This window comes from Globicephala melas, chromosome 15, assembly GCF_963455315.2.
Source record: "Globicephala melas chromosome 15, mGloMel1.2, whole genome shotgun sequence".
In the NCBI taxonomy this organism is placed as follows: Eukaryota; Metazoa; Chordata; class Mammalia; order Artiodactyla; family Delphinidae; genus Globicephala; species Globicephala melas.
Window position 1 is genome coordinate 35413830 of NC_083328.1, and position 21545 is coordinate 35435374.

The 21545-nt window shown below is 47.1% G+C and overlaps 2 protein-coding genes across 14 annotated transcripts in view; one reads left to right on the forward strand and one right to left on the reverse strand.

The window, feature by feature from the left end:
- ZNF263 (zinc finger protein 263) overlaps positions 1–21545 on the reverse strand; it is a 51235-nt gene that overhangs the window by 20636 nt on the left and 9054 nt on the right. For 2 of the 12 annotated variants that reach the window (XM_060285279.1, XM_060285277.1), the window contains exons 2-5: positions 15205–15306; positions 13763–14001; positions 10713–11886; positions 3084–7503 (exon numbers count right to left, since the gene is read on the reverse strand). The gene's annotated coding sequence lies outside the window, so the exon portion shown is untranslated. Of the gene's footprint in view, positions 1–1840; positions 7504–10712; positions 11887–12608; positions 12921–12948; positions 13424–13762; positions 14002–15204; positions 15307–18269; positions 18285–21545 lie in introns of those variants that run through there. The other 10 variants (XM_060285274.1, XM_060285272.1, XM_060285282.1 and 7 more) reach the window with 9 other exon arrangements.
- Positions 7571–21369, forward strand: MEFV (MEFV innate immunity regulator, pyrin). Of its 2 annotated transcripts, none has more exons than XM_060285285.1 (9): positions 7571–7977; positions 10281–11096; positions 13056–13435; positions 13861–13956; positions 17025–17255; positions 17672–17694; positions 19547–19662; positions 19839–19871; positions 20219–21369. In XM_060285285.1, the coding sequence occupies exons 1-9, from the start codon at positions 7701–7703 to the stop codon at positions 20248–20250; spliced, it is 2004 nt and encodes a 667-aa protein (XP_060141268.1). In that variant the 5' UTR covers positions 7571–7700; the 3' UTR covers positions 20251–21369. The 2 variants fall into 2 exon arrangements, with proteins under 2 accessions (XP_060141268.1, XP_060141269.1); XM_060285286.2 differs by having other exon boundaries at positions 20399–21369.

Here is a 21545-nt window from a genome sequence, read left to right on the forward strand (position 1 = left end):
CCCCAAAACAGACTGCTTTTTAAAAACCATTCCTAATCCTCTTCATTCCAGTGAAAAATATTCCTGTTAATGAGATTTTTGGAAAGTTTTTATTATAAAAATAATGAGCAAAGCATGAAAGTCTTCCTCTAAGACTGAGCTTGGTATACTTTCTGTTTTCCCTTATTATTTTACACTGAAAATAAATTCACAGACTATGTTTCATGTGTCATAAAATGTTTACTCATTGAAAACCACACAAATGTATAGAGGACATAGAGTAAAAAGCACAACCCCCACCTCCAATTCTACTCTATAGAGGTTGCCACATTATTCCTTGAGTCTATCTTCAGATATTTAAATTAAAAAAATATTTTTCCCATTATTTACAAACATGGGATTATACTATCACAGTGTACGGTAAACGTGCTCTTCTCATTTAATAATATATATTGACCATCTTTGCACATTAACACATGGAAATCCACTGCACTGTTTTCAAGGGGTGCAGCGCAGCACACAGGATGGATTCACCAAAACTTACTAAGCCAGTCCCCAGGTGATAGCCATTTAAATTATTTACAGTTTCTGGTAATTCCCTGTCAGTCCAGTGGTTATGGCATGTCGCTTTCACAGCCCAGCCCAGGTTCAATCCCTGGTGGGGGAACTAAGATCCCGCAAGCCAGGCAGCCAAAACAGAAAAAAAACTGTTTACAGTTTCAAACTAATTGGCAAGTGTGGTAGGCAGGGGAATGTTCCAGAAGAATGACAAAGATCTGAATGAGAAGGTGCCCTTCACACCACCATGCTGGTGAATTCAGTCTGGTTATGTTTACCTGAGACTAGAAAGTAGTCTTGATGGGAAGGACTTAAACAAACAGAATGTTGGAACTAGAATTACAGCTAGACCGTCTATTTGGGTATTCCTTCTTTTTCTTTTTCTCCTGCAGTAGATTTAGATCAAAGGAAATCTTTCTTGAGGGTGAAATATGTAAAACAGTTAAAAAGCAGGGGCTGGACTTCCCTGGTGGCACAGTGGTTAAGAACCTGCCTGCCAATGCCAGGGCACACGTGTTCCACCCCTGGTCTGGGAAGCTCCCACATGCCACGGAGCAAGTAAGCCCGTGTGCAACAACTACTGAGCCTGCATGCCACAACTACTGCAGCCCGTGCGCCTAGAGCCCATGCTCCACAACGAAGAGAAGCCACTGCAATGAGAAGTGCGTGCACCGCAACGAAGAGTAGACCCCGCTCCATGCAACTAGAGAAAGCCCGTGTGCAGCAACGAAGACTGAAGGCAGACAAAAATAAATAAATACATAAATTTAAAAATAAAATAAAAAGCAGGGGCTGCTCTAGCTGACGTGGGGGGGGGGGGTTGGGGGGAAGAGTGTCTGTCGAAAGACCCCTGCTAGATTTCTCCAGGTGGACTTCAGAAAGTCCATGAACCCCCTGAAATGATATACGAAACTGTAGAACTATAGATGCATGTGCTTTTTTCTGGACACACACACAAGAAAAACAAACAAAAGGGAATTCCCTGGCGGTCCAGTGGTTGGCAACTCAGGGCTTTCACTGCCGGGCTGGGCTCAGTCCCTAGTAGGGGAACTAAGATACCGCAAGACGCGTGGCGCTGCCAAAAAACAAACAAAACCCCCCAAAACAAAAAACACTACCCTTATGGTCCATAAACATATCACTAGATTTTTCAAAAAGAATCATGATACAGAGTAGTTTAAGAACCTGCACTCTAGGGTTCCTAGGGGTAGCGTTTGAAAACCGAGAAGACGGCAGTGCTGGTGTTGGGTTCAATGATCCATTTCACAGCTCTTACCAGGACTGGAAATTACCGTTTACCCACCTCTCTCCTTCCCAGGAGATAAGCGCCTTGTGGCAAGGATACTGCCTGCCGTGACCACCCTCGCCGCTGTTGACACAGTAAGAGGTCCACAGTAGGCCCTCGGTAAATATTCGCCGTAAAACATGAATGATCTATAGGCTTGTCAGGGGCGGAAGACTGGGGATCTACGGCCCCAGTGCAGCCCCGTGGCGCCGAATACCGCGAGTTGGGGTCTTCACGTGCCGCGCTGACTCCACTTCCCGCTGTGTCCGGGATACCAGCAGCTTCGGCCGCTCCTTCTCAGCGCCTGGAGTGCGGCCGCTCGGGCGGGAAGCAGCTATAGGCCATTGCGGTTGCCAATCTTATCAACGGCGGCTCAGCCCAGCGCCCCCTAGTAGACGTAGGTGCCGGAGGGCCCGCCCACCCGCCCTCCGATTGGCTCTTCATACTCCCGGAGCCTCCTGGGAGACGTAGTTCAGAGAGTCATCGCACAAACGCCGACGCCGCGGGTACAGACCCCGGGGTGAGTCGCGCATCTCGGACTTTTCCCTCCCTCCGGCAGGCCCCACGGGGTCCCGGCAGGGATGGTGCGCCGGGCGGGTCTCCACCCCAGCGCCTGCCCGCCTGTCACTGCCCTGCGCAGACACTTCCCCTTTATCCTGGGGCCGTTCTTCCCGCAGACAAACCTCTCCTGCCCCAAGCGCGGGGTTTGGGCGGAAGGGGTCCTGGAGGTGATGGCAGTGAGGGGCAGGGATCTGCTGTCCACCTTTGTAGACACCGCCCACGACGTGCCAAGCGCTGGACACCAAAGAATGAAGCTGGCACTTCTCCCACGGTGCCAGGCGCGCTTGCAATCATCTCATTGAATTCCAGAAACGACCCGTTTGACAGACAGGAAAACAAATTCAGAGAGGTCGAGTAATTTGCCCAGGTCACACAGGTCCTAGATCTTGGATTCCCATATCTCCTCACCACTCCAGGCAGCTTCCAAACTCATAAACAGTTTCAATGCAAGGTGGTGAACAGGAATGACCGGAGCACCAGGCAAGAGGGGTCAGCTCTGCCAGGGGTGGGAGGTGGGAGTTGGGAGTGGGGGCAGGATTATGTAAACCGAACCTCAAAGGGTGCGGGGAAGGGAAAGCAGTTGCCTTTGGCTGTCAGGGACTGTATGCTCAAGGCGAGCCTCCTAATAGGGTCCGTATAAACACTGGTAGAACAAAACATTTTTTTTCAATTTTTTAAATTGTAAGATGTTGGGACTTACCTGGCGGTCCATGGTTAAGACCCCACTTCCACTGCAGGGGGTACAGGTTCCATCCCTGGTCGGGGAAACTAAGATCCCAGATCCCGCATGCCATGTGGACAGACCAAAAAAAAAAAGTTTAAATACATAGGAAAATTTAAAGAGTAAAATGAACACCCACTTACCCTCCATCTAGGTTTAACAATCAGAATAATGTGTACTGCACTTTATAACTTATAAACGCTCTTGCTTAAGGTTACCATAGTGCAAACAAAGCTCTCATTTGGTAAGCCGATTGGAGACCTATTCTGACACCACTACTGCATCACCTGGGACAGGTCAAAGCCACCCACCGCAACCTACTTTGGGAAGTTGGCTTCCTCTCCCTGCTTTCCCATTCTGCTCAGGAGGTCGGAGGTTGTCCCTGAATTTGGTTCACCCTCAGAGACCACAGTTACAGTATGTTTCTCAGAGGGAGTTCATTGCCTGGAAATTCTCTTTGAACTTGAATGGTTAGCCTCTCAAAGTCTCAGATTTCTCCCTTAAAATTCAATATACTGGTGGGTGAGGGAGAGTTTGGGTCACAGAGGGATCCATTATTTTCAGTTCCAGGTTAACACAGGAACTCTTCCACGATCTTCTCAACAGGTCTTTCCATTCTCTTAATAAGAGACATGTATTATATTCAAATACAGTAAACCTCCTTTATCATGATGGTTGCGGGGACAGGACTGAAATCAGCTTTGAAGCTAAGCTAATTATAAAATACTTTTTAAAAACTATCTTTTTTATTATAAAATACATATTGATTTTAAAATCCCAAAATGATAAAAAAATGAATGTGGTAGAAAGTGATACCCCTGATGACCAGGAATGGAGAAAAGATCCGGGTGTCTGAGCTGTGCATCACTTAGGAGGAGAGCAAAAGTTGGACCCTTTGCAGCAGTTGCATTGGTTTTAGATTTGTCATGTCCCCAAATAAAGGCACAGAGGTACAGGACTGAAAGCTGCTTTGAAGGTTACAGAGGTATAGTCACAGAGGTACAAGAAAGAAGAGTTCATCAACAATCCATTTTACTTGTTAAATCAAACATTTAAAATGCATCCCAAGGACTATAATCCTATTTTCACATTTCTTCATTTTAAATCACTGGAACCTCAAAAAATGGAAGCTCTGTGAACCTCTCTTGACCTAGAAAGGCCTCAGTGGCAACAAAACACTGCCTTTCAAGAAGTCCCTGCTTCACAATTGCCCCTGTTGCAAAAAGTGTCACTGAAATTGCAAAATATCCTGCTGTAGACTGGAAAGCCCCACTTCCTACCCGATTCTGTCGTAGCTGCCTTAGTCTTAGCTTAGAGGAGTTTCCTGGCCAGACAAGATAGTGTCAGAGATCCCAGGAACACGAAGGATGCTTTGTGGCATTGCACGATTTCATCATTTCTGTCTCAGCAGTGGGAGACTGCCTTCCGGAATCTTGTACAGGTCCTGGTCCCAGAGAAACCCCAGTTAAAACCCTTCTGGCCCAACGTGAGAATTTCACACATCTGACATTTGCACCATAAAAGTGCATTTGGGTTCATTCATTTTTTAGGGAAGTTGTTGGGTTTGGGTATTATTTTCTCACCAGGATCCAGAAAACTGGATGCTGTCAGCTGTTAAACCCCAAACACTTAATACTCTGTAAGATATAAAGCCCATGGACCAATTGGAAGCCTTGATCCCAGGTTGGTCATACAGAGGGGATGTTTGTTCAGCCAGGCAACAGAATGCTGTCACTGACCTGTGGGAATGGTCAGCATGGCCCATTTTGAGCCTCGTTGGTCGCTGAAAAGGTGACATCTACAGTTAGTGGTGAATAGTAAAATAACAAAGTACCATCATGCAGGGAGACAATACTGCAAAGTGGTTAATAGAGTGAGTTTGAACCCTGGCTCTGGGCAAGTATCTAAGCCACTAATCCCGGCTGTAAATGGAGATGATGAATCCTGCACTGAAGGGATACTGCAGAGATTTTAGGGAATAATGGATATAAAGCACAGAGTTAAAAAAAAAAAAAAGCAGAGTAAGCATCGTTGAAGGGTAATTGTATTACCAACAAAACATCTGTAAGCCAAACATTTCATGAGGAACACACAAAGTTTAATCCAGGATGTGCAAATGATGCCAACTAAGTGATAGAAATACCACCATTTTGCAACCACCACTCTAGCAACTGATTTAGGAAAGGATCATCTATGAAGGCTAACACCATGGGGTGAAAGATTGTGAGGGAGCGAGACCTTTCCACACACCGAGGTTCCATATTAATTACAAAGAAAAAAATGGCCTTTTACAACGGAGAGATCTCAAGGAGGCGTGAATGGACCCTCAGTCTAATGAGGAGACAATCACACAAATCTACATTGAGGGACACTGTGCTTGGAACGGACTTTTCAAAAACATTTTTTTTTTTTTTTTAATAAGAGGGCTTGACGAAGCAAGCCTCCAGGTCTGAGACCTCACCACGGTCCCCACTTTATTTTTTATATTTATTTATTTATTTTTGGCTGCTTTGGGTCTTTGTTGCTGCACGCGCGCTTCCTCTAGTTGCAGCGAGCAGGGGGCTACTCTTCGTCGAGGTGCGTGGGCTTCCCTTGCTGCAGAGTACGGGGCTCTAGGCGCCCGGGCTTCAGTAGTTGTGGCGCACGGGCTTAGTTGCTCCACAGCATGTGGGATTTTCCCGGGCCAGGGCTCGAACCCGTGTCCCCTGCATTGGCAGGAGGATTCTTAACCACTACGCCACCAGGGAAGCCCTCAAAAACATTAATGTCTTGAAAGAATTTTAAAAGGTGAGGGGAATGTGAAAGTGTTCTAGATAAAAGGAGACTACAGAGATATGGCAACTAAAGGCAATGCAGGATCTCTGATTGGATCCTGGATTGGGACAAAAAAAAGCTATCAAAGACATTACCAGGACAATTGGGGAATTTGATTATGGAAAGCTTGTAGTATTGTAACAACATTAAATTTCCTGAGTGTGATAATACTACTGTGATTATTTAAAATAATATCCTTGGGAATTCCCTGGCGGTCCAGTGGTTAGGACTCGGCGCTTTCACTGCAGAGGGCCCGGGTTCAATTCCTGGTCGGGTAATTAAGATCTGACAAGCTGAGTGGGGGCAGCCAAAAATAAATAAATAAATAAAATTTAAATAAATAAATAATAAAGTAATATCCTTGTATCCTCATTCTTAGTATTTAGGATAGCTAGGGTATTTGAAGTGATATCTGACATGCTTTCAATTTATTACGAAATGCTTCAAAAAAACAAAAAAGTGTGTGCATGTGTGAGAGAGAGAGAATCACCAAACATGAAATGTAAATTGTTGCTGAACCTAGGTAAAGGGTATATAAGTGTTCATTGTACTATGCTCTCAAATTTTCTGTGAATTTGAAATTTTTTTTTTTTTTTCAGTACGCGGGCCTCTCACCGTTGCGGCCCCTCCCACTGCAGGGCACAGGCTCCGGACACGCAGGCCCAGCGGCCATGGCTCACGGGCCCAGCTGCTCCGCGGCATGTGGGATCCTCCCGGACCGGGGCACGAACCCACATCCCCTGCCTCGGCAGGCGGACTCCCAACCACTGCGCCACCAGGGAAGCCCTGAAATTTTTTGAACCAAAAAGTTGAGGATAAAAATCAATGTAGCAGAAAGACACAGCCGTTAACAGAGGAAGCAGTCAGCTCCCCCCATACAAACTCCATTAGCTTTGGAGCCACCGCTGGGGCCCCATACTGGGCTGCAAGCCCTAAGAACGACTATGCCTTTTTCACCCTTGTTTCTCCAGCATCCTGGTCCAGAACACGTGTTCAGTACACGTGCATGCATGACACCCTCCCTCCGGAGTCTGCTCCCAGGAAGCCACGGCAGAGTTAGCGCTGGGACAAATAAATCAGGATGGTGGTCCCAGGCGTCGCGTTTCGAGGCCTTCGTGTTGCTGGAAGAACCAGACAACTGGAACTACATCAACAGGGGCGACCCCAGGGCTTGTCTCCTGGTGGTGCCCTTCTGGCCTCACCTGCCTTCTTGGGCAGGGAGGGGCAGAGCTTGCAGGGCTGTATTTGCTGCTCCCCATCCCCCTGTCATTGGCTCCAGAGGGTCAATAAAACCCCAAGAGTCTGGAGAAGAGCAGTTGGCCAGAGGGGCTGACCCTTATCATGGTTCTCTCCAGCATGGGACCAGGGGCTCTGTTCCCCACACTCCCACCCCCGTATCCTGGGAGGGGAGAGGGAAGCATCTGACTGCCTGCCCAAAGATCCAGAATCTGGAATCCAATCCCAGACCCTTCCTCAAAGACTCATCCACCACTATGCAGTCCAGCCCAAGTCAGTGAGAGCTGGGTGCTGACGACCAGGTGTCTGACAAGGCATTGAGTCCTCCCAGCTGGAAAAGCCTCTGAATCTGTAAGAAAGAGAACACAAACCAACAATGACATACTCACAGCCTTACTCTCAGTTCCCACCAAAACACAGAGCATTTCCTGTGCCTTTCCGTTATTTCACAAGCTGCTTCTTAGTCTCCCTCTGGGCTCCAGGACAGACAGCTGCTTCTCCCCTCAGAAGCCAGACAGTTGCCTCCAGCCTCTCCTGGTCAATGCCATGGCCAAGACCCGTAGTGACCATCTGCTGTACTCCCTGGAAGAGCTGGTGCCCTATGACTTTGAGAAGTTCAAGTTCAAGCTGCAGAACACCAGCCTGGAGAAGGAGCACTCCCGGATTCCCCGGGGCCAACTCCAGACAGCCAAGCCAGTGAAGCTGGCCACTCTGCTGGTCACCCACTATGGGGAGGAGGACGCCGTGCGGCTGACCCTGCAGGTCCTGAGGGCCATCAACCAGCACCTTCTGGCAGAGGAGCTCAACGGTGCAATCGGCCCAGGTAAGCGGCCCCATGCGCCCTCCTGCCCCACTGCGACTGCTGGCTGTTTGCAGAGTGGGGTGGAAGGTACAAGAGGGACCAGTTCGGCCAGTGCGTCCTGACTTGGGGGTTAGGAGTCCGAGGTCTGCAACAACTCTGGTGACTTTAGCCAAGCAAGTCCTTTCCCCCTCTCTGGTCTTGGAAGCTGGAGTAAAGCTAAGGCTCTCAATGGCTTTTTTAAAAAAACCCAGAAGCATGAGGTTCTGACTATGGGGCAGAATCAGGAAAGGCAGGAGCTGGATGTCTGTTGGTAGAGAATTCCTCACTTCATTTGTCATTAACACTTACCTACAGATGAGTATCTTTGGGTGAGCAAGAAACTAACCACTCCTGTCAAGAGGGTTGATGGGTAATCTCACTGTTATCCACTTCATTTCAGTTTTGAGTTCTTCTCTAACACATTACAAAGATATTTTAAAATTCTAAAAGGAATTTCTCCTTCCTTATCTTTTCCTTCCTTCCTTTCCTCTTTGTCTTTCTTTCTCTCCTTCCTTCTCTCTCTCCCTTTTCCTTTCTTCCTTCCTTTTTTTTTTTTTTTTGTGGTACACAGGCCTCTCTCTCACTGTTGTGGCCTCTCCCGTTGCAGAGCACAGGCTCCGGACGCGCAGGCTCAGCGGCCATGGCTCACGGGCCCAGCCGCTCCGCGGCATGTGGGATCTTCCCAGACCGGGGCACGAACCCATGTCCCCTGCATTGGCAGGCGGACTCTCAACCACTGCGCCACCAGGGAAGCCCCTCTTCCTTCCTTTTATCTTATATTTCTTTCCTTTTTTCCTTCCTTATCCTTCTTCTGCTACTCTTTTGCCGTAACTTTCTAATTTTATTACATTGTGATCAAAGACTGTGGCCTATTTGATTTCTGCTTTTAAAGACTTTTTTGGGGACATTTGGGGTGGAGGGGCTAATCTGTGATCAGTTTAAAAAACTATTTTTCGATGTTTGAAATTTTCTTCTATTTCTAGACTTTAAGAATACATTAGGAATGCTTTCCATGTGCTTCTATGAGGTAGAAGAGTTTACATAACATAAAAATTCTCTGCTCTTTGAAAGAGTGATAAAGCTAAACTGTAATCTGAGTCTGGTGTAATTTGATGAGTAGAATTTTAAAATTAATTTTTTGTATTTTAAAATCTGGTTATTCATCTCTTCAGGGTTTCTTACCAGTTCTTGAACCAGTTTTCATAACATATTTTTCCTAGAAAGCCAATAGCAAAGTGTTTTAAGCAACTTTAATTTTTATAAGGGCTTTTCAAACCAAAAATTAAGGTGCTAATTATAGGTTATTTTCATTTCTTTATTAAAGTAGTGGTTTTCAAATTGTATCCCAGGAAGACATTTCAGGGATTCTTTAGAATGTTAGCAAATACTTGATTCAAATTTTATTAACTAACTTACAAAACTAACAACTTCATATTAAAATGAGTGATTAACCAAATTTTAAAATATTGGAGGCCATCAGTGTGACAGTTCATGCTTGAACTTTTTATGGAGACCCTAGAATTCAGCCCTTCCTGTCATTTCTGTTTAATTAAACATTGTTCTGAAATTTCCAGGCAAGCTGTCTTTTATAAAAAATTACCATTGGGCTTCCCTGGTGGCGCAGTGGTTGAGAGTCTGCCTGCCGATGCAGGGGACACATGTTCGTGCCCCGGTCCGGGAAGATCCCACACGCCGCGGAGCGGCCGGGACCGTGAGCCATGGCCGTTGAGCCTGCGCGTCTGGAGCCTGTGCTTCTCAACGGTAGAGGCCACAACAGTGAGAGGCCTGCGTACCGCAAAAAAAAAAAAAAAAAAAAAATTACCATTTACACTTATCTGTGTGAGTTAGGATTTTCTTCACTTCATGAAACCAAAGGGGGAAAAAACTCAAAATAAATTAGTTTCTGAAGTTTTCACTGTCCTTCATGACCCCGATTTCAATTTTTTGTGCTGATCTTTATTGACTGATAAGTGAGTTTTGTAGATCTGTAAATCGCACACAAATGTATACCCATAAACTAGGGTTTTCACTTATATATTAAGAATTCTATGTAAGACCTTATATTGGAAACAAGTTCTCCTGCCTAAAAAGTTTAAAAAGCACTATTTCAGAAATAAGATAGCAGATAATTAGTATGTTCTTATTTAATGGTAATTGACTGCTGTTGTCTAGAATGTCCTGAGCTTCTCTAATTTCCAAAGGGATTCTGTCTTCTCTCCCTTCCCCCAAACCTTGAACCTGAGCACTGGACATTTTCATGCCTTTCCATCTCATTGTCTTTTCAGGGTGTCAGGTAAAAGAAAGTGACACAGACAGTTCAGCAATGTCTGGTTCCTCTGGGGAGAAGCCCAAGAGTCTGAAGATACCAGATGGCCTGGAAGGTGACAAGCAGCGACAAAGTGGTGATGGGGCTGGCTGCCCACCATCCATCCAGCCCGAGGCTGGAAGGGGGCCCCAGAAGAAGCCTCTGGGCAAACAGAGAGATCAGAAAGGCTCTGAGCGCCTGGATGTGCAGGGCAAGCCAGGGGCCAGGAACACAACTCTGTCTTCCAAGAGAAGCCCCTTTCCCAGCAAGCCACAGGGGGAGAAGGGGAGCAATGTGGGGGTCAGGCTGCGCAGGAACGCCAGCTCTGCAGGAAGGCTCCAAGGACTCTCCAGTGGGTCGTTTGCTGGGTCCCTGGGAAGGAGAGAATTTAAGATATCTGAAGCATATTTACCTTCAGGAAAGAAGCGACCCAAAAGTCTTGAATTTACCATTTCTTCAGGAGAGACAGAACCTCTCAACCCAGAAACTCTTATGCTTCAAGAGAAAATGAGATGTGAGAATCCAGGCTCAGCAGCCACTCTGAACACAGGGGCTACTGTGGCTGCAGAGAAAGGATCCAGGAAGCCAGAACACGCCATGACTCTGGAGGGGGTAGCACTCAGGAATACACTTTCCAGTGTATCGTTGGCTGGAAAGAAGATCTGGGAGCATCCAGAGTCCACAGTACCTGCAGAGAAGAGTGGAACTGAGGCTCCAAAGACCTCTAAGGCCTTGGAGGAGGTGGTAGGTGGTGTGCTCCATGATCCTTCAAATCCAGAAGTCCCTCCATCTTCAGGTAAGAAAGGACCTCAGAATCCAGAAGACCTGGCATCCTTAGGAATGATGACCTTTGCAGGTTTCCCCCTGCAAACCTGCTTTTATCCCCACTGTATTCATTTCACTGGATCTCTGGGTCCCCCTTGAGGTCCTCCACCCTTTGAGAATCTGATGTAGGCTCTGAATCCTGAAAAATGCATATCTGCACATTTTCATAAAAATGTTGCATACATTTCAGTTAGTTAGTTCTTAGACACTCTGAAGTCCTTCTTTAGAATTCCCAAGGGCTTCATGGACCCCAGGTTGAACATCTGAGAAAGATTGGGTACAAATATCACCTTCTCACAATACCTCATGGCAGTATGTCATGGGGCTGCGATTCTGCTATTCGCCTCTGTCTGGGCAGGGAGGGAGCTGTTGGCTAAAGTCCTAGGTCTCTTTTACTAAAGAGGCAGAAATTAGGATGGTGATGGGTTGTGAATGACAGAAACGCCAAAATAACATAACTGAAACAAGATAGACGTTTGTTCCTCTTTCACATAAATGACACACAGGTGGTCCAGGACAAATGTGGTACACCGTGGTCAGGAACCCAAGCTCCTGCTGCTTTTCTGCTCTACGGAGTTTGCTCTTAAGGTTGTGGTCTCAGATGGTGGCATCCTCATTCCAGGCAGCAGGATGGAGGGACAAAGGAGAATAGTATCACTTAGGGAAGGTTTTCTGAAGTTTCTAGATGCTGCTCGTGATGCCTCCATTTACTTCCTCTTGGCCAGAATGTACAGGCACATCGTGGGTTTGGTTCCAGACCACTGCAATAAAGAGAATATTGCAGTAAAGCAAGTCACATGAATTTTCTGGTTTCCTGGTGCATATGTTTATACTATACTATCATCTATATTAAGTGTGCAATAGCATTATGTCTAAAAAGAAAAATGTACCTACCTTAATTTAAATATACTTTATTGCAAAAAAAAAACTTTATTGCTAAAGAATGTTCACCATCATCTGGCAACACAGCGTTGCCACAAACCTTCATTTTCTTAAAAATGAAAGAGTCTGTGAAGGACAATAAAGTGAAGTGCAATAAAGTGAGGTGTGTCTGGAGTCACATGACCACATCTAACTGCAAGGGAGGCTAAGAAATGGTTTTTTTGGGTGGTGGCGGGGAGCAGCCATATGGACAGCAATCAATACTATCACAAGGGAAGGAGAGGAAAATGGTCACTGGGGAGCTCGCAGTCTCACTTGCAGATGTGATATGAATTCCTGGGACCCTGCAAGAGGAGGAGGCAGGAGGGGACTCGTGGATTGAGTGCGTTTCTATTCCTCCTGTATCTCCTGTCATTTCTGCTTTATGAAGCTGTGCTATGGTCTTGGGGCAGAGCTAGTCATAGCTGTAGGTCATCATGGTGGGCTATACCCTTCAGCCTGTAAAGTCCCCTTCTTTACTTTCACTTCATGCTTCCTGAATCTGGATGTGAGCAGTGGCCCATTCATTCCTTCATTCAACACGCACTTCCCAAATGCTCACCACATGCCAGGGATTCTGCTAGGGGCTGGAGGTCTGGCCATGAGCAAGTCACCATCCCTTGGGAGCTCTACTCAAGTTATGAGCAGTCTAGGTGGTGGTTAAGTGGCAAACACCAGTCAGAATGTCTTACTGTCTTTATATCACCTGTTATCAGTGTGCGTGCAGGAGGAAGGCATAGAATTTGTAGCAAAAGGCCTTTCTTTAGGATAAATGCCCAAGAATTCCAATCCTCAGGACTGGTATGAAATCTATCCCTTAGCCTTCAGTCCCAGTGGCTCCTTTGCTACTTCGCTGGAGGGAAGTCGGGGAAGGACAAGCTAGGAAGGGGCCTCAGTCTAACCGAGAATGTACGTATCCCAGGCACGGACTCTCGCTGTGATTTGCAGCATTCCTTGGTAACATCTTGGGTTTGTCACTCATGAGATTTTTCCACTGCTATGTCCCCAGGGAGACTGCAGGACAAGGCTGTGTGTCCCCTTTGCTGTGCCCAGGAAGGAGACCCGGTTGGTGGCAGCTGCGTGCATGTTTCCTGCAGCTGCCCCGTTGCTTCTAGGGATCCTGAGGTCTCACGTGGCTACTCATCCAGCTGCCCTCAGTGCCAGGACTTGCTCCCGGGGAAGAGCCATGGAAGCCTCGAGTGGCAGGAGGGCCTGCAGATGGCCAGCCTGAGCCCCAAGTCCCTGCCACAGTGTGAGCGTCACATGAAGCAGGTCCAGCTGCTCTTCTGCGAGGACCACGGGGAACCCATCTGCCTCATCTGCGGGCTGAGTCAGGAGCACCGAGGCCACCGGGTTCGCCCCATCGAGGAGGCCGCCCTGGAATACAAGGTAGGGCTTTCTGCATTGGGGTCCTTCTCTGCTGGGCACTTGAACACATCGGGGCTTGCTTCATTTCCCCCAAAACCCTGGGAGTTGGTACATTGGCCAGCATCTTTGGGCTGTAAATGGCAAACACAATACAAAGTAAGCCAACAAAGAGGGATTTACTGGTTCATGTAGCTATGGGAATCTAGCTTTAGGTATGGCTGAATCCAGGTGCTCACAAGAGGTCATTAGAAATCATTCTCACTGCCTCTTGGCTCTGCTTCCTTTGGTGTGATGGATTCATTCTTCCTCTTTCCTGCGTACCTCTCCCTGTGCTCTTGGCTGCCTCACCTTCAGCTTTATTCCGTGAAGCAAGTTTTCCCATCTAGAGTTGGCACCAAGATGGCAGGAGCCAAGTTCAAGCTTTGACAAATGCTCTTTTTTTCCAGAAACAAATTCAGAAGCAGCTGGAGCATCTGAAGGAGTTGAGAAAATCTGGAGAGGAGCAGAGATCTCAGGGGGATAAGAAGACAGCAAACTTCCTGGTAAGGCTAGGGTGGTCTGTGGCCAGTCTTTGCCTGGATTCACCCCTGCAGAAGGAGGGAGGGAACCGAGAGTGAGCAGGGGTCCCTGATGTCCTGTACTGGTTCACAGGGAAGCAGAGCCGATCACATAGTTAGAATCACCTGCTCTTGGGGGGCAGGGAATAACAGGTATCAAAGGATGAGCTTGTCCCTGGGGAGGGAAACCACCTCCAGCAAGAAGTGGAATCTCCCAGGACCCTATCATGCTTTCTTAGACTCACCACAAAATGGTTTAGAGAAAGGAATGCCAGTGGCTGTAGCTGAGGAATGGGACTGAGGAAAGGGGAGGAGAGACTATTCAACTTTAAATACTCCTCTGTATTGTTTTTATAATTGTTGTTGTGGTCTATTGTACTTTTTTTTTGTACAAAAACCATGTTGATTTTTAAAATTCAAATGCTTAAAGTAGACATTTTCTTTAAAACTGTGGTTTTAAAGAAACGCCACAGATCTCAATAAGTACAACTTAGTGGCCTTCCTGTTAAGCTGTTGTCCAGACTCGGATGCGTTAAGTTGCTCCTGTTTTCCCTGCATGCGAAGGAGCCTACCCCCAGAGCCTTGATTTATCTGGTGCATTTCTGTTGGTTGGATCCTGTCTCCCACTCTGAGTTCCAAACTTCTTCAGGGACCCACCACACCGCAGTGGCAAACAGGCAAAGATAACAAAGGGCAGAAATGGGAGGAGGGTGGCATTGGTCCAGGTGTCTGACTTTTGGGAAACTCTTGAGTTGTAGTAAAATGAAAACGCTTTCCTATAATCCCAGGTGACTTGGAACTTGTGGATGGAGCAGAGGTCAGGGGTGCCCCCCCAAGGAGGGTGAGGCAGGAGCCTGGGCTGATCAGGGAAACCCAGGGAGACAAGAGGGTTCAGCCTTCCCTTAAGATACAGTGACACGGGCTCTGTGGAAAGGAGATGCTGTTTTCAGGTCTTCGCCTTCTCCTCCTCCTTTTTACAATAATTAAAAGAAATATTTTTAATCATAGGGAAGGGGTTGGGAAAGCTCTTCTTTACAGCAGAAACCCAGATAAAACAAGTATAGAAGAATAATTGAATTAGAAAATTTCCACTATACAATTGACACCGACAGGGATCAGCAACAGATACTAAAATTTTTAGAGAAAATCGTTAGAGAACAGGATATTTACACACTCTCAAAGTACCACTCCCCAAATTACTTAGGAATTATAAAGGAAATAATATATACTTACAGTAGCGATATCTGGTAGACGCTTCCTTAACCAAGCATCAATCCTAGTATGACTATAATGATGATGGCAAACTGGACAGTCTTTGCCTCCCAGTGGGGTATGCTAGAAAGAGCATGGCATTAGGTCTATGGTATTCTTGCCCCAAATGTTTCTCCTGAATTTAATCATGAGAAAAATTATAGAATTTTAGAATATAGGCCATTGAATGAGACAACTGACCCGTCCTCTTAAAAAAAAAGTCCACGTTACTGCCGTCAACAACAAGAAGTGTTCCAGACTCCATGTTTAGGAACATCACATTGGAAACTTGAAACTGGCCACGGTGGGAATATCAACACCACAGAAATGGCAAATACCACAGCCCAGCCTTGGCTGATTGTTTTGTTGATTGTCTAGACTTAGAAAGTGTTGGAGAAAGTGTGACTTGTGCAGACCAGATGCACAGGTGCATGTCTGCGGTGCTCCATTCTAAAGACTGAGAGAACACTCTTCTGCACCCGAAACCCAGGACGTGATTCAGCAGGGCTGCTGATGTCACAGAGGAAGGAGTGAGATTCCACACACATCGAGTTTATAGTCTTATTCCTTAATTACAAGAAATTACCAAGCAACATCAGAACCACTCTCGTGTGTCGACTAAGGGACTACAGTGGGTGGAGGAACAGGAGCCGGGCAAACATCCACGAAGCATCCTGTGAGGCCCTGGGCTCTCTGGAATTTACACGAGAGTTCTGTCCACTAGTATTTTTTGTTAATTGTGTGTATCAGTTTAGCTAATAAATGAATGTGCCCATATTAAAAACAACGACAAAAGGTGAAGAAACTTTTTTGGTTCAAAAGAACTAAAGACTTAATCCTGTCCTTTTGAGCCAAAAATGAGATTTCTGCTGTCCAGTCCTAGTAGATCTGAAGGGCCCTCTCCCTCCTTGGAGGAAGGAAAGATGCCCTAGAGCCACTTCACATGTCCACAGAAGCTTTTTAGTGATGATGAGAAAGAGGACGGCAGAAGAGGTCATGGTTGGCCAGTGTGCAAGAATATTGGAAGTCAAGTTCACTTGCGTTCAAATAGATGGACTGACTGACCCCTTTCAGGGCAGTCTGAGACTGTCGGGGAGTGGAGAGAACTCTCCCTCCTGGAGACTTTGTGGTCCTGACCTTGTCTGTTTATGACTCCAGACATATGCAATCCTCACGCTGCCTTTCAAGGAAGGAAGAAGGTGACACCAGTTATCTTAGTGTTCTGGGGCTGCCCTTGCAAAGTACCATAAACTGGGCGGCATAAACCACAGAAATGTATGCCTCCCACAGTTCTGGAGGCAAGGTGTTGGCAGAAATGCTTCCTTCTGAGGGCTGTGAGGGAAGGCTGCTCCAAGGCCTCTCTCCTTAGCTTTTAGGTGTCTCCTTCCCCCTGTGTCTCTTTACATGGCATTCTCCATGTGTGTGTATCTGTGTCCAAATTTCCCCACTCCAGTGGCCCACCCCACTCCAGCACGACCTCATCTTAACTAATTGCATCCTCAATGACCCTATTTCCAAATAAGATCATATTCTCAGGTACTGGGGTTAGGACTTATAACACATACATTTTGGAGGGGACACAATTCAATCCATTTTACCAGGTTTTAGGGCATTTTCCAAAAGCCAACCTGTTCTGGAAGGTTCCAGCTCATTTTGCCTCCTACTCTGGAATTCAGGCCTCCAAGAGGCTGAGGAAGCCTGCTCTTACTCACCTCCAGGAGGTGGGCTTCTGCGGGTTCCCTGGGCACACACGTCTACCTCACCGCATAGGCCCCTACACCTCCCTGACTTCTGTTCCCCAGAAACAAGCTGAAACCCAGAAGCAGAGAATCCAGTACCAGTTGGAGCAGTTATGCCAGTTTTTAGAGCAGCAAGAGCAGCTCTTTGTGGCCTGTCTGGAGGAGCTGGGCCAGACCATTGGCCAAGTCAGGGAGACATATGGCACCCGGGTGACAGGGGACATCGCCCTTCTCGACAAGCTGATTGGGGAGCTGGAGGCCAAGCAGTGCCAGCCAGAATGGGAGCTTATGAAGGTAAGTGTGGCTGGGCCTGGCCTTCCCCCATCCACTGTGTGCAGTAGGGTGACATGGGCTCCCAGCACTGCCATCAGCTATGCCCAAGCCAGTGGGTGAGGCTCTTAGGGCCAGGGGTGGGACTTGGTCTTGGTGACCCACAATGCCCAGGCCCCTTCAATGAATTCTCAGGAGCCCAGGATGGCCCAGTATCTAGGGGATCCTGTGACATCTCCCAGAAGAGACCAGCAGAGTTTGGGTACAGTTATGTGCAGGCCCCAGCCAGGGTGCCACCTCAGCAGATTAGAATTAGAACTGGGGAGAGGTGCCCCATTTTTGCTGACACTGTGGGGCTGGGAGCCCAGGAGGAGAGGCCAAGGAGTCAGCACAGCCCCTATGAGACTGGTAATAGAGAACTTCCCTCTTTTCTCTCCTAGGACGTCAGAGTCACCCTGCACAGGTACCAAGAGGTCCCCTGATGATCCCTTGGGTGTACTGTAGGAAGTATTTGGGGAGGCAGACCTAGGAGGGAGATGATCCCAACCCGCGGCCTGTGGCTCCTCCCTGGGTCCTCCCATCTCCTGCAGCTTCCGAAGGTGAAGGCCTTTCTGGACTTGTGTAGCAAGAATGGGAGCACAATCAGGAGGGGGAGCATGGGGTCAAAGACTGGACCAAATGAACATGGCCTGTTGTGTGGTGGTGGCTTCATAAGAAACCCCCCCTAACAGACTGTGTCCCATGCAATTCGCCTTATGAAAACTGTTCCTGCAGGAGTGCTTGTGGCCACAGTGAGGGAAGCACTTTCCAGGAGTGGATCTGCTAAGCCCAGCAAGCAGCGGAAGGGAGGGAAGAGTAGGGGAGGGGAGGGGAGGGGAGGGGAAGAGGCTGGACCTTCCAATCGCCTGGGGGAGCTTTACAAAATCCTGACATCCAGGTCCCCGCAGACAAATTAAACCTGAATCTTCAGGAGTACAACCCAGGCATCAATTTTTTTAAGTATTTTTTTGGTGGTAAAATATACATAACAAAATTTACCATTTAAAAATGTACAGTTCAGGGCTTCCCTGGTGGCACAGTGGTTGAGAGTCCGTCTGCCGATGCAGGGGACACGGGTTCGTGCCCCGGAACAGGAAGATCCCACATGCCGCAGAGCGGCTAGGCCCGTGAGCCATGGCCGCTGAGCCTGCGCGTCCGGAGCCTGTGCTCCGCAACGGAAGAGGCCACAACAGTGAGAGGCCCACATACCGCAAAAAAAAAAAAAAAAAAAAAAAGTACAGTTCAGTGGCTTTAAGTACATTCGCATTGTTGTGCAACCATCACCATGATCCATCCCCAGAATTTTCTCATCTTCCCAAATGGAAACTCCATACCATTAAACAACTCCCCAATCTCCCCTCCCCCAACCCTTGGCAACGACCATTCTACTCTCTGTCTATATGAATCTGACTACTCTAACTACATCATATAAGTGGAATCATACAATATTTGTGTTTTTGTGTCTGACCTACCTCACTGAGCATAATGTCTTCAAGGTTCATTCATGTTGTAGAATGTGCCAGAATTCCATTCCTTTTTAAGGCTGAATAATATTCCATCATGTGTGTATACATTTTGTTTATCTATTCATCCATCAGTGGTACTAGGTTGCTTCTACCCTTTGGCTACTGTGAATGATGCTGCTATGAATATCGGCATACCTATATTTGTTTGAGTCCTGCTTTCACTTCTTTTGGGTATATCCCCAGAAGTGGAATTGCTGTATCATACAGTAATTCTATGTTTAAGTTTTTGAGGAACTAGAGTACTATCTCCCGTGGTGTCTGCACCATTTTACATTCCCACCAGCAATGCTCAAGGGTTCCAATTTCTCCATATCCTTGCTAACACTTGTTATTTTTTATTTTTTTAAATAGTAGCCATCCTAATGGCTGTGAAGTGGTATCTCATTGTGTTTATTTTTCTCACTTAATATCATTTTTATTTCAATAGAAAGAAAAAGACTCAGGGAAGCGTAATTAATTTGATAAGTAATTCTGGGCTGAGCATTTCAACATTAGTACCACTTTATGGCCATTATCAAAACTCACTGTGATTTTGATACCAGTGTTTTTTAAAACTCCCCCAGGTGATGCCAATCCATGGCCAGAGTTGAGGACCAGTGTTTAGAACTTGAAGCCCAGGGAGAACTTTCTTTGAGAAGCCAAGGCTGGACTGGGTGTGCCCTGTGGAGGCTGCACCTCCCTTTCAGCTCATGAGACCCTGGGCTACCCCCACGCTCCAGGCCTCTTGGGCCAACAATCTTTTGTCTCTAGGGCCAAGAAGGTGACTGTCCCTAAGCTGTGGGCCACCCCTCCAGAGGTGAAAGAAAAGATCCACCTGCTCTACCAGAAATCAGAGTTTGTGGAGAAGCGCATGAGGCACTTCTTGGGTAGGTGGGCTTGTGGGAAGATGGGAGGCGCCTGCTCACCTCCTCCCTGAGAGCCACGTAGCCTGGAGCCCCCTGGTGTCCCTTCTCCATCCCCCACGGCCTTTCTGACTCTGCCTTCAGCCCCTCCCACACCTGTCCCTACCTGGGAACCTAACTCAAACTCCTTCTCCTTTTAGAAACCCTGCGTTCAGAAATGGAAATGTTCAACGGTGAGTCCGGTGGTGGTAGTATGTGTTGGCCAGGGATTACTGCAATTTTCCCTTGTGCTGTTGATTTCTGGGAATTATTTAGAAAAGAGAAAACACCTGTAACAAAGGTGGGAGCAAAGTCATGACAAGTCCTCACAGGCTCTGTGCCAGGGTCACTGACTGTCAACTCACCAGAGTATCCAAGGCAGGCCTGGGTACCAGAGAGGAAGGGGTTATATCCAAGCAGAGGAAGCCGAGTCCTGAGCAGGGAGAGGGAGTCACTGTCTTTCCTTGTTGTGGGGACCAGGGTAGATTTAGCCCTCTGAATGGGAATGCTCAGGATTTTTCCCATCTCCTTTTCTCTGTAGTTCCAGAAGTGACTGGTGATCAGGCACCCTGAGGCAAGTAGACCTGGCCTGCTGGGTCCCTGTGCTGTCCCCCAGTACATTCCAGAAGAATGAGCCTGTCCACGTTTCTTGGATGTGGGGAGAACCCTGTGGGGATGTTGCCCATGGACCTCAAGCTAGGAATTCTAATTCTCTCTGCAGTTAATGTGATTCTGGAAGCAGAAGCTGCCCACCCCAACCTCATCTTTCATCTTCTCTGATGACTTGAAGAGTGTGAGACTTGGAAAAAAAGTGGGACCGTCTACCTGCTAGTCCAGAAAGATTCTATAGCTGAATCATTGCCCTGGGCTCTCTGAGTTTGCTCTCTAGCTGCCATTACTGAGAAGTGAAGGTGGGAGACAAGACAGGGTGGGTCCTGGGTGTCTGGAAGGCAGCCACGAGCAGCAAGGAGAATATGGCTCTCTCACCAGAGAATAGTTATTGGGTAGAAATGATGATGAAGTAAAATGAGTGCCAGGCGTCCAACTTTCCCTCCACCCGGATGAGGGAGCCCCCCAGGCATGTGGGCATCTTCCTGAACTACAAGACTGGGGACATTTCCTTTTACACTGTGACAGCCAAATCCCACATCTCAACATCCATTGGCTTCTTTTCCTCTGGGCCCCTTCAACCTATCTTCAGCCCCAGGACACATGATGGAGAGAACATGGATCCTCTGAATATCCGTCCAGTGGGTGGCCAGGGGCCTCACTGAATATCCAACACTTTGCATCTTTCTTCAGGCTCCTGCCCTGTATCTTGAATCCATACATTCAACAGTCATTATTGAACACCTACTGGGTTCCAGCTGCTGTGGGGAATATAATCAATAAGAGAATAGGCCCTGTGCTCAAGGAGCTTATGGAATAGAAGCAGAAGTAAGCTGGGTAAACAAATATTGGTAAACCAAGGGTAAAGAGAACACATGTATTGATGACATGCCATGGATTTCAGAGAAGGAAGCACACAGCTGTTGCTTAATAAATCCTTGTATGAATTAGCACTCTAAGATGCTTCTGAGACAGAGAGCCCACCCTCGTTTTCCCTCAGGACTCCATGGCAAGGATGTGTTCCCTCATTCTATCCTCCCTTTTGTTTTTTATAAATAAAATTATTTATGAATAATAACATCATAGAGCTTACATAGATGATCATTAACCATAACTTTTTAATTTTACAAATGAGAGTTTTGAGGCCTGGAATTAATGCATTTTGTTTATTTACTTATTTTTCTACCAGTGTTTGGGGACTGATTTTGGGCTAAAAGCAGCACCAGTTGCTGAGATTACAGAGAGAGCAAGATAAAACT

Excerpts from the sequence above, each read along its gene's own strand:
- MEFV (XM_060285286.2), top strand. The coding sequence starts at position 7,701 with ATGGCCAAGACCCGTAGTGACCATCTGCTGTACTCCCTGGAAGAGCTG. Across the intron at positions 17,256-17,671 it reads CAGAATGGGAGCTTATGAAG|GACGTCAGAGTCACCCTGCA; the intron begins GTAAGTGTGGCT and ends TTTCTCTCCTAG. Across the intron at positions 17,695-19,546 it reads GTCAGAGTCACCCTGCACAG|GGCCAAGAAGGTGACTGTCC; the intron begins GTACCAAGAGGT and ends TTTTGTCTCTAG.